The following is a 12526-nucleotide window of genomic DNA, read 5'->3' as shown; positions in this document are numbered from 1 at the left end:
AATCAGTGCAAGAAAATATAAATACACACACACACACACACATCTACATCTATTTATAAATCTACACTTTAAAAATGAGTTCACACTGATACCTTCAGTTGCAAGCCAGCATTATAGAGTTCATTCTAACCTTCCTCATTTTCCTTTTTTTTTTTTTTCCTTTTCTTGCTTTCTCCTTTTTTTTTTTTTTTTTTTGTTTGTGACAGGGTCTGCTCTGTCACACAGGCTGGAGTGCAGGGCTCACTGCAACTTCCGCCTCCCAGGCCCAAGTGATCCTCCCACTTCAGTTTCTCTGAGTAGTTAGGACCACAGGCACGCCAACACACCTGGCTAATTTTTTGTATTTTGTGTACAGACAGGATTTCGCCACGTTGTCCAGGCTGGTCTCGAACTCCTGAGCTCGAACTATCCGCCCGCCTTGACCTCCCAAAGTGCTGGGATTACAGGTGTGCCCGGCCGCCGTAAACATCTTACGACCATGGGTAGTGACTGGCAAGAATGTGCCTTGCTAGTTTTAAGATGGAGTTATTCTTAAAATGGTGTCACCCTGGCTCTCCAATGCTCTTGTTTCCCAATTTGACAACCAACGTGATCTTTCTGACTAGCTCGTCCTTACTTAAAAACCGGCCGCGCGGTGGCTCACGCCGGTAATCCCAGCACTTTGGGAGGCCGACGCGGGCGGATCATGAAATCGGGAGATCGAGACCATCCTGGCTAACATGGTGAAACCCAGTTTCTACTAAAAAATATAAAAAATTTGGCCGGGCGTGGTGGTGGGTGCCTGTAGTCCCAGCTACTCCGGAGGCGGAGGCAGAAGAATGGCCTGAACCCGGGGGGCGAAGCTTGCAGTCCGCACTCCAGCCTGGGCGACAGAGCGAGACACCGTCTCAAAAAAAAAAAAAAAAAAAGCCATCATTGCCTCTCCAGTGTTCTTACACTAAAGGTGCCATCTGCCTAACTTAATTTAGGAATACCTGTATGTTTCGGTACTGCTTAAATATTCTCAGCTTTGCCACTCCCTGTCTCACACCAACATCCAGACATCTGGAAGATGTTTCCATTCCTCCATTTCTCTCATAACTAAAACAAATTCAGACTTAACCCTCACTACCACCGGTAACTCGCCCTTAACTCTTCTTGTAGAACTTAAATTTCATGTATTGTTCTCTCCTTCTGTCCCTGACTCACTTCCTAAATCTCTGGTGGATGTTCCCCTGCTGTCCTGTTACACTGTTATTTTGACCTAAACAGAACTGATCACACTGCTTGCTGGGAAGATGCACATGCGATCTCTAGGGTATATAGTAGGTCCTCAATTATTACTGGTGACTGGTAAAGCAGCCAAGGCCTTTTGACTATATAAATCGATCTTATTCTACGTTAATAACAATATTAGCACAGGATTCTATTCCCCTGCTGGATATTACTTACATTTGATAATGAATGAACTAATTCTCTTTGACAGCAAAACATGTATTCAGCTTACAGTCGAAAATGCAAGGCAAGGTACACAATAAGACGGATCCAAGCCCTGACCCCTCCGAGCTTTAAGCAGTCAGGTAACTATTTGTTCTGAAAAGTATTAACTGTCCTATTAACGTTAACCTTCACAACACAATGCCTTGTGTTCAACCGGCCTTGGCCTCAAAGCACTTTCCTGGCACATTCCCTAAATTTAAAGAACGGTTTCCATAGAGCTGAGAGGGTCGAGGCAGGGGCAAGTGTAGAGAATGCAAGAAATGGAGACACCCCGGGCAAAAGAACTGTAGACTGCACTCCAACCTTAGCACTTACTAGGCATTCGAGTTCAGGACCTTGACACTCGCACTCCCTGGCGACGAGCCCCGCCTCCCCATTCCGGTTCCACCTCCCCAACCCAGCCCCGCCTCCCCACCCTGCCTCATCTACCAGACAGGTCCCGTCTCCCCACTCAGGCCCCGCCTCCCCACTCATGCCCCCGTCTCCTCACTCAGGCCACGCCTCCACACTTAGGACACGCCTCCCCGCCCAGTCCAGTCTCCGAACTAGGGCTTGCTCCAAGCCCTGCTTCCTCTCCCAACCTGGCCTCCCCACTATGGCCTAACCCCAAGCCCTTCTCCTCGTCCGGCCCCGTCTCTACACTACCGCCTGGTCCTCAACTCCACCTCCCTACTCCGACCCCATCTCCTTGCCCAGCCCCGCTTTTACGCTCAGGCTCCGCCTCCCCGCCCGGTCTTGCCTCCAAATTCCGGCCTTGTCCCACGCCACGCCTCCACACGGCCCCGCCTCCACGCTCGGCCTGGCCCCAAGCTCTTCCTTCCTGCGGCACCCTGTCTCAGCACTCCGGCCTAGTACCGAGCCCCGCCCCGCCTCCACAGTCCGGAGCCCGCCTCCAACCCCGCCCTGTCCCCACACCCTGCCTGGCCGCGAGCCCCACCTCCCACCGCGCCGCGCTGTCCACTCTCCCGAGCCCCGCCTCCCACCCCGCCTTCACACTCCCGAGCCCCGCCTACATCCCCGCTCTGTCTTGTCACTCCACCTGGTCCAGAGCCTCGCCTCCTGCCTCCACCCTGCCCCGCCCCCCCACCCCGAGCCCCACCTTGTCTCCACACTCCGGAGGCACCTCCCTACCTGGCCCCGCCTCCGCGCTCCGGCTGCCAGCCCTCCCTTCCACGCTCTGGCTCCCGCCAGGCCCTGAGCCCCGCCTCCATGTCTGGGCGCCAACTCCACATCCTGGCTCTTATCTCTGCCTTCCAGGCATCCCCCAGCTGTACGCTTGGGCCCGGCTCAGAGCCCTACGCCCTGCCTCCCGGTCCTGTCCCGGTTTGCCAGAACTGCACCGCGCCTCTCCGCCCAAGCCCAAGCCCAAGCCCAAGCCCAAGCCCCTCCTCCACACCCGAGTCCGAGCCCCGCGTCCTGGATTCGGACCCGCCTGCCTGGGGCGGTGCTGCACCAGGTGCGGGTGTGACAGGCGTCTCGGAGCGCCAGGTGCAGCTTCCGGGTCAAGATGGTCGCCGCCTGCCGTGCCGCAGTGGGGCCCCTGCCGTGCCGCCGCCTCCGCTGCCTTCCCGCCCGGGCCCCGCTGCTGCGCGTCGCCTTCTGCCTTCTGTGCTGGGCCCCGGCGGCTGTGCGCGCGGTCCCTGAGCTCGGGCTCTGGTTAGAGACAGTCAACGACGTAAGTGGAGTGTCGGGACTGAGGCGTGGCACGTCTCGGGCCCTCAGGGCTGTCGCGGGGCTTCGCTTGACCCCGGGCTTTTTCACCTGGCCTCTGCCGGGTCAGCACCGGGTCCCCAGATACCCTCCCGGAGCCTTTTGTCTGTTACGAGCGGGGAGCCGGGAGCGGCACCTCCTCCGGCCCGACCTAGGCTGCAGGGAAGAGCCGTCAGGATTGCGCATGGGACGGCCCTCCGGTCCGAGCGCTCGGACTGTTACTGAAGGTCACCATTCCCGACGCCGTGGCCCTCATTTTGCTCTGACATGTTTTGGCTGGATCAGGAATCTCTGCACATCTAGCAGCATCTTTGGGATTCGACTCTTCCTGTCCGGATGCAGCCACAGTGGGCCAGACCCCTGAGGCCGCAGGGAGGACTTGACAGCGCTTCAGTTTCAGCATAAACTTAGAAAGCGCGTCTGCCGCTTCCTTTTTTTAAAAAAAAAAAAAAAGAAAGAAAGAAATTTAAATGAGGAGGAAACGTGCAGTATTCACCCTATCTCTCTCTCTTCTTGAGTTCCTGAACTTCTCTACAGTTCCTATCACAGTTCCGGGTGTGTGTGTGTGTAGGTGGGGCGGGACTAGTTATTGGGGAGTGCTTGAAAGGCGAATGTGGAGGCATGAGTGGATGGAAACTCTTCTTTCCAAGGCAGGCTATTAGAAAACTTGGCATCCAGTAATTAGAGGAGATGATGTGGGAGAGATGCAGGGGCAGAATTATGGAAAGTCTTGCAAAAGAGAGACAGGAAGTCTGGAAGACGCATTATCTCCGGCCTCTCTGGGGTCAGATGACTAATCCAGCACTGTTTGGGCTGGGTATCTTCCACATGCCTGAAATGTCCAAGTTCTAAAGATGAGACTTATATTTTGATTTCCTTAACCAGAAAAAGAAAGTAGTTCCAAAGACTACAAATACTTCCCATAACAGCAAAGCTACTCGGAGGAACACGCTGGGTATATTTCTGGATCCTTAAGACGTAGTGCGGCCATTTCTTCCAGGATTCTTCTGGGTTGGTGACCTAATTTGTGTGCCAGTTATATAGTCTGCACGTCTCCATTATTTAATTTCCTGAACGGGAAAAAGTAGAACTCAGTGAACTACTCTCATGGCTTCCTGCTGCGACGATAGTGGATAGTCAATATAACTATATTGGAAGTGACTCAGCTGCATGCATGCGTTAGATTACTTGAACATATCTGTATAGATCTTTGCCCAAGTGTACTTTTAACATACCTGCAAAGATCTTTGCCAAGTGTACTTCCTGTATGAGGAAGAGAAGTTTGCTCCTTGAGTGCTGCATGATCTTTAAGCTCATTTTACTCTTGTGTGACCCTGGGCCATTAGAAGTCTAAAAGCCCTTCTCTCCTAAGAGTGGACTTATTATTTTCCTCATTTCGGGTTGTCAGAAACAGGAAAGGAGAGTGGAGCTTTCTTTCATTTGTACTGCAAATTTATCAAGAAATTTTGTTTCTTTGTTTTTGTTTGTATGTTTGAGACAGAGTCTTGCTCTGTTACCTAGGCTGGAGTGCAGTGGCACAGTCATAGCTCACTGCAGCCTCAAACTCCTGGGCTCAAGCAGTCCTCTAGCCTCAGCCTCCTGAGTAGCAAGGGCTATAGGCACATGCCACACACCCAACTAATTTTTAAATTTTTTGTAGAGGTAGGGGGGTCTCACTATATTGTCAAGGCTGGTCTTGAACTCCTGACCTCAAGCCATCCTCCTGCCTCAGCCTCCCAAAGTATTGGGATTACAGGCATGAGCCACTACACCTGGCCAAGAAATGGTTCTTTTGAGTGTACAAGGGAGCAAATAGTTGAAGCATCACTGTGTGTCATATGTTAGACTGGTCATTGCTGTTGCAAAGATAAATTTTAGCCATAGCCCCTTCTCCCAAGATGCTCATACAGTAATAGGAATAACAGATTTATGAGTAGATAGTCATATACACTGTGGTATACTTGAGATATTACTGGAGCACCAAGAGGGTCATGTAACCCTGCTTCCTGGAGGAGAGACCTGCCTTAGTCTTGAAAGATGAATAAGTACTACCTTGATGAAGAAGAGGAGGGGAGCATTACAGCAGCAGTGCAGGAAATTATTGGTGTTTCTGCTACATCAAGTTTCTGGCAGGGTTGTTAGAGGGGACTTAGGTCACCACAAGCCTTCCATGCCTGAGCTTGGCCTTGAGCCTGAGGCCGGAAGCCTCAAACTTAAGGACGTGTGTTGGCCAAGGCAAGTCATGTCATTGAGTACAGTGAGCTAGGTTCAGGACTGGAGGGGGTAGTGAGGCATGTTGTGGACTACAGATAGCATGCCCATTCTGAAGAGGGCAACTGCCATTTGGCTTCAACTTTGTGCATACACTCTAGCAGAGTGGGCACAGAATTGCCAAAGCTTCTTGTTTTTTTAAGTGAAACTGGAATCCATATTTTTATTATGTCAATTAAAAAGTTTACAAAAGGCCTCTTGTGGACTCAATAAATCCTATTTATAGGTTGGATTAGGCCTCCAGACTCCCGGTAGCTACTTTAGGATGTGAATGAGGGAGCCACTGAAAGATCTTAGACATAATGCTAATCACTATGGCTGCTATCTAAAGATGAATTATAGGATCGGATCTGGAAGTAGAAGTACCAGTTAAGCTATTGCGGAAATTAGGCAGGAAATGCAGAGAACCTAAATTGGGGCAGTGGTGACAGAGATGGAGAGGAAGAACTAAATTTGATAAGTGTTTGTGAGATAAAGTAGGCATGGCTTGGGGATTGGGTGATGGAAGTGGGGAACTGGAAGGAGCCATGGCTTGGGTGACTGTAGATGGTACCACCTCCAAACAAGGTGGACAGCATAGGAAAAGTTGGTGAGCAGAGAGGAGTGTGTCTGGTTTAAAACAGGCTTGTCCGTTGGACATCCCCTAGTGGACATGTCCTTTAGGCAGTTGGGTATTTGGATGTGGAGCTCAAACGAGGGATCCAAGTTGGGAATTTTATTGTTGTTGAAACTGTGTTGGGCAGGGGGAAGGGGTTACCACTTGTCCTGTCAGTGTTTTTTTTTTTTTTTAAATTCCTAATCACTTGTACATTTAACACAGTCTCTAACTGCAGGATTTTGATTCTTGAGGAGAGAAGACATTAAACAACTAATCAACTATTTGATTTAAGTTGTGGAAAGGTTGTGAAGAAGAAAGGGTGCTGGGGATTATATAAGGGAGGGCCTAGCCTGATATGGGCCACAGTGGAAGAATTCCTGCAGAACAGGCTTTTGAGCTGGGCTTTGAAGGGTGAGAAGGAGCCAACTAGATGAACAAAGAGTGAAAGGAAGGATTTTTAAGTTTTTCAGGTTGACCACTAATCCTGAGGGCAGGAAAGAATATCATGCTTTTCAGGAACTGGAAAGTTGAGAGGTGGGCGGGCCTTGATTATTCAGGGTCCTGTAGGCTACAGTATGAATTCTGGTCTGTTGTAATTGCACTGGTAAACCATAATGACTTGGAGCTGGGAGATGGGGACATTTCCTTATCAAAAGTACATTCAAATTGACACCAGGAGAGCAGCATGCAAATGCAGGCAGTTCATGTCATGTCTGAGCAGTACTACTCCTGCAATGGCAGCATCTTTTACCTCTTACGTGTCACTGGCCCTAAGTCTGCTAGAGGCCGGAGCTCTCCTGATCATCAGGGTAACTGCAGGAAGTAGAATCATGGCAAGGTTTTAAGCAAGTTAGTGATGTGATCAGATTTACATTAAAAAAATACTCTTTTTTTTTTTTTTTTGATGAATTCTTTTTTTTTATTTTATTATTATTTTTTTTTATTATACTTTAAGTTCTAGGGTACATGTGCATGACGTTTATATCATGTATAACTCCCCAGTGCAATCCCTCCCTCCTCCCCCCTCCCCATGATAGGCCCCAGTGTGTGATGTTCCCCTTCCCGAGTCCAAGTGATCTCATTGTTCAGTTCCCACCTATGAGTGAGAACATGCGGTGTTTGGTTTTCTCTTCTTGTGATAGTTTGCTAAGAATGATGGTTTCCAGCTGCATCCATGTCCCTACAAAGGACGCAAACTCATCCTTTTTGATGGCTGCATAGTATTCCATGGTGTATATGTGCCACATTTTCTTAATCCAGTCTGTCACAGATGGACATTTGGGTTGATTCCAAGTCTTTGCTATTGTGAATAGTGCCGCAATAAACAAACGTGTGCATGTGTCTTTGTAGTAGAGTAATTTATAATCCTTTGGGTATATACCCAGTAGTGGGATGGCTGGGTCATATGGTACATCTAGTTCTAGATCCTTGAGGAATCGCCATACTGTTTTCCATAATGGTTGAACTAGTTTACAATCCCACCAACAGTGTAAAAGTGTTCCTATTTCTCCACATCCTCTCCAACACCTGTTGTTTCCTGACTTCTTAATGATTGCCATTCTAACTGGTGTGAGATGGTATCTCATTGTGGTTTTGATTTGCATTTCTCTGATGGCGAGTGATGATGAGCATTTTTTCATGTGTCTGTTGGCTGTATGGATGTCTTCTTTTGAGAAATGTCTGTTCATATCCTTTCCCCACTTTTTGATAGGGTTGTTTGTTTTTTTCTTGTATATTTGTTTGAGTTCTTTGTAGATTCTGGATATTAGCCCTTTGTCAGATGAGTAGGTTGCAAAAATTTTTTCCCATTCTGTAGGTTGCCTGTTCACTCTGATGGTAGTTTCTTTAGCTGTGCAAAAGCTCTTTAGTTTAATTAGATCCCATGTGTCAATTTTGCTTTTGCTGCCGTTGCTTTTGGTGTTTTAGACATGAAGTCCTTGCCCATGCCTATGTCCTGAATGGTACTACCTAGATTTTCTTCTAGGGTTTTTATGGTATTAGGTCTAACATTTAAGTCTCTAATCCATCTTGAATTAATTTTCGTATAAGGGGTAAGGAAAGGATCCAGTTTCAGCTTTCTACTTATGGCTAGCCAATTTTCCCAGCACCATTTATTAAATAGGGACTCCTTTCCCCATTTCTTGTTTTTGTCAGGTTTGTCAAAGATCAGATGGCTGTAGATGTGTGGTATTATTTCTGAGGACTCTGTTCTGTTCCATTGGTCTATATCTCTGTTGTGGTACCAGTACCATGCTGTTTTGGTTACTGTAGCCTTGTAGTATAGTTTGAAGTCAGAGGAGTGCAAGGATTAGAACTCTATATGTTGTGGGGTAAAACAGTTGCGAAAAAAACTTTCTAACAAGATCTTCCTCTGTTTGTTTTTCATTTTAGAAATCAGGACCTTTGATATTTAGGAAAACTATGTTTAACTCTACAGATATCAAGTTATCTGGTAAGTATAATGAAACAATAAAATCCTAGACTGGGCGCGGTGACTCACGCCTGTAATCCTGGCACTTTGGGAGGCCAAGGCGGGCAGATCACAAGGTCAGGAGCAGCCTGGCCAACATAGTGAAAACCCATCTCTATTAAAAATACAAAAAAAGTTAGCCAGGTGTGGTGGTGGGCGCCTGTAGTCCCAGCTACTTGGGAGGCTGAGGCAGGAAAATCACTTGAACCTGGGAGGCAGAGGTTGCACTGAACTGAGATCGCACAACTGCACTCCAGCCTGGGTGACACAGTGAGACTCTGTCTCAAAAACAAACGAACAGGAATAATAAAATACTAATATATATATATAAACAAATAACATGTAATATAAACAAATGCATTCATGTAAATGAATATAACATATATAATAAACTAAGCAAATGTTTTGTTTTTAAGTAGTTCTAACATTTTAAGGTTTTGTTTTGTTTCAGTCAGGACTTGGTTGGTTATTTACAATAATGGAGGCTGGGCGTGGTGGCTCACACCTGTAATCCCAGCACTTTGGGAGGCCGGGGCGGGCGGATCACGAGGTCAGGAGAACGAGACCATCCTGTCTAACATGGTGAAACCCCGTCTCTACTAAAAATATAAAAAATTAGCCAGGCATGGTGGCGGGTGCCTGTAGTCCCAGCTATTCAGGAGGCTGAGGCAGGAGAATGGCATGAGCCCGGGAGGTGGAGCTTGCAGTGAGCTGAGATCGCGCCACTGCACTCCAGCCTGGGCAACAGTGAGACTCCGTCTCAAAAAAAACAAAAAAAAAACAAAAAAAACAAAAAAAAAAACAACAAAATATAATAATGGATTTTTCTTTTTTTTTTTTTCTTGAGACAGAGTCTTTCTCTGTCACCCAGGCTGGAATGCAATGGCACGATCTTGGCTCACTGCAACCCCCACCTCCCAGGTTCAAGTGATTCTCCTGCCTCAGCCTCCCTAGTAGCTGAGATTACAGCTGAACGCCACCACACCTAGCTAATTTTTATATTTTTAGTAGAGATGGGGTTTCACCGTGTTGGCCAGGCTGGTCTCGAGCTGCTGACCCCAGGTAATTCACTCACCTCAGCCTCCCAAAGTGCTGGGATTACAGGCATGAGCCACTATGCGTGGCCCACAAGAATGGATTTTTCTGATCCTCTTTCAGAAAATGTAATATGAATCATTTTATGAAAATTATAATTAAAGTCTAATAAGCAAAAAAGCATTTGGTTTTTGTGAAATTTGACTTTGAGTCTCAGATTTTTAAAACTGGATAAATTGTTTTTATGAATATATGAAATGTCATGATTATGATAAACCCATTATGGCCTTGAAAATTTTCAAAATGTACATATCCTTGTAAGAAGTAAAAAATGCTGGATAACATTTTAATTAGAGTTTTAAGGTTGATGAAAGTTAAAATATTCATTAGGTAGGGACTGTCTTTTCTGTGTCAATACTGATATACCAGAACTACCAAGGTTTTTTAAGAATTTCACTGGATTTACATTGGATCATATTCACTGTGGCCCAATTCCTCTTATTGTTTCCAGTAACCTAACTAGGAAAATTGGTTGCCAGAGTTAAAGTCTCAGGATAAGTAGCAGTTTTTTGCTGAGTAGAGCAGACTGGCTTCTACAGGATCCAAAGCCATGCCTCTTTCCTCTTTCACGCAACAGATCATGCTCTGCTCATTTGTTGGGGGCGATTCTGCCTGTTACGGGTCTTTCCTGAGGGAAGTCAGGCTAGCCAGCAGCTAGAAAGCAGAGGTGGTTTAAAGCAGCTCTGTAATATCAATCATCAGTGGTGATAAGAGCTTGGTAAGAGGAAACTAAAATCCAAGGTGAGTGAGAAAAAAATTTTGGCATCTGTTTATTTAATGAATTCATGTCTCAAAGTCTAGACAAAGAGGATTTAAAAGAAACTCAGTCTGGTGCTGACAAAAAGTCACATGGGAATAAAAAAGTAATGTCAGCCACTGAAACAGAATTTGATTTTTAAAAATCATTATAAATGCCTGAGATCAACCTATGGGTAGACTACAATCAAGACATTGTTATTAACTTATCTAAAGAAAGGATGGGACAGCATGAGGGATTTAAGAGCAAAAGCATAATAAAACTAGGGTTTAGTCAGGCAAATGCTGGTCATGTCCATCAGCATTGTTGGGAGAGAGGTTTTCTTGAACCATGACCACAGCTATGACACGGGACTGGCAGGTGTGGATATAGCATTCACCTGAGCCTCTTTGTTCTGGTGCCATGCTCACCAAATCACCTTCTCATCCGTATTGGGCCTCCAGGGAGGCATGCTGAAGGGAAAGAGTTGATCATTACTAGTCCAGTTTACAGTTTCTGTTCATTGGAAGTGAGTAATTGAGCATTCTCATTTGTACATCTGCCATCGGGAAAGGGTGAGATGAGAATCTGTGTTTTCACAGAGCCAGATTTTAGTGCTTATAAAGCTAAGGACTGGTCCCTTGGATATATGTCCGTGCCATTTGGGAGATCTGATATCTGGCTTTTTAAAGGCAACCTCTTTTCTGCTGTCTCATTCAAGTCATGTGGAGCCTGTGCTAAAAAAATCTCTCAATGTAATTCATCATATTAACAGAATATAAGAAATGTACCATATGATCATCTCAAAGTATACAGAAAGAGCGTTTGAAAAAAAATTCAACACCCATTCATGATAGAAACTCCAAGAAAGTTAGAAATAGAAGGAAACTTCCTCAACCTGATAAAGGGCATCTATGAAAAATCTGTAGCAAACATCACACTGTCAGTTCTCCCTAGATCTATAAATTCAGTTTAATCCCAATCAAAATCCAAGCAGGCTTCTTGTTTGTTGGTTGGTCAATATTGTGAATTTTACATTCTCGAGTGCTGGAGGATGTTGTAGTCCTTTAACAGCTTTGTTCTAGCAGACATTTAAGTTCCTCATGGATCTGTTTGATGCTTTCCAGTTTTCTTGTTAAGTTCTTTTGCAGTAGCCTTTTGTCTAGGGCAAGTTTAGCAGTACTTCTGTGGTGTGGTCTTTCTGCTTGTCCTCCAAATACCTAGTATATTTACTGAGGCCTCTCCAATCTGGCTAGTGGAAACTACAATAGTTCCCAGCTCTGTGTGAGCTCTGAGAATTGTTGGGCTTCCCACGCATGGGCAGGCTGCCCTGCAGCCAGAAGCTCCAGGGTATCACTAAGCAGACTTCTCTCTCTCTTTCTCTATGTAGCTTCCATCTCTTGGGTACTGTCCCCCAGAAAATCTACCAGCCTCAGTCTCTTGAACTTGAATCTCTGGTCTCAGTTTGGTTTCGCTCTTCGTCATTATCAGCCTTTGAGATGACTCCCAATGATCCTTGCTTCCTGTTATTCATGATCTTGTGTAGTAGTCCTCTAACACATTTTATCAGAGTTGGTCTGAGTGACTGATGGAGCATGGTAGAAATAATGGCACATCCCTTCTGAGGCTAAGTTATAAAAGATACTGTGGCTGCATCTTTGCTCTCTCTCTAATCACTCACTCTGGGGTAAGCCAGCTGCCGTGTCGTGAGGACGTTCCCAACAGAGCTCTCCTTAACTCCAGACTTAATGCTTTTCAGTCGGCCTATTCATATCACCCTCTTACCTGGATCATTCAAAAGAAAGGGCCGGGCGCGGTGGCTCAAGCCTGTAATCCCAGCACTTTGGGAGGCCGAGACGGGCGGATCACGAGGTCAGGAGATCGAGACCATCCTGGCTAACACGGTGAAACCCCGTCTCTATTTAAAAAAATACAAAAATCTAGCCGGGCGAGGTGGCGGGCGCCTGTAGTCCCAGCTACTCCGGAGGCTGAGGCAGGAGAATGGCGTAAACCCGGGAGGCGGAGCTTGCAGTGAGCTGAGATCCGGCCACTGCACTCCAGCCCGGGCTACAGAGCGAGACTCCGTCTCAAAAAAAAAAAAAAAAAAAAAAAAATGAAAGGCCAGACTCCTCAGCAGGGCGTAAGACCTCATGAATATTCCCCGGCA

General features: G+C 46.4%; 1 protein-coding gene across 4 annotated transcripts in view; it reads left to right on the top strand.

The window, feature by feature from the left end:
- The first annotated feature begins 2629 nt into the window (after nucleotides 1-2629).
- TMEM87B (transmembrane protein 87B) overlaps nucleotides 2630-12526 on the top strand; it is a 69073-nt gene continuing 59176 nt past the window's right edge. For all 4 annotated transcript variants that reach the window (XR_004428251.1, XM_033175465.1, XM_033175466.1 and 1 more), the window contains exons 1-2: nucleotides 2630-3154; nucleotides 8450-8510. Coding sequence is in view for 3 of the 4 variants with exons in the window: in XM_033175465.1 (XP_033031356.1) it covers nucleotides 2987-3154; nucleotides 8450-8510 (229 nt within the window). In the remaining variant the exon portion in view is untranslated. The remainder of the gene's footprint in view (nucleotides 3155-8449; nucleotides 8511-12526) is intronic.

Source organism: Trachypithecus francoisi, unplaced genomic scaffold (genome assembly GCF_009764315.1).
Source record: "Trachypithecus francoisi isolate TF-2019V2 unplaced genomic scaffold, Tfra_2.0 Lachesis_group17, whole genome shotgun sequence".
Classification (NCBI taxonomy): domain Eukaryota; kingdom Metazoa; phylum Chordata; class Mammalia; order Primates; family Cercopithecidae; genus Trachypithecus; species Trachypithecus francoisi.
This window is presented reverse-complemented; position numbering and strand designations above follow the sequence as displayed.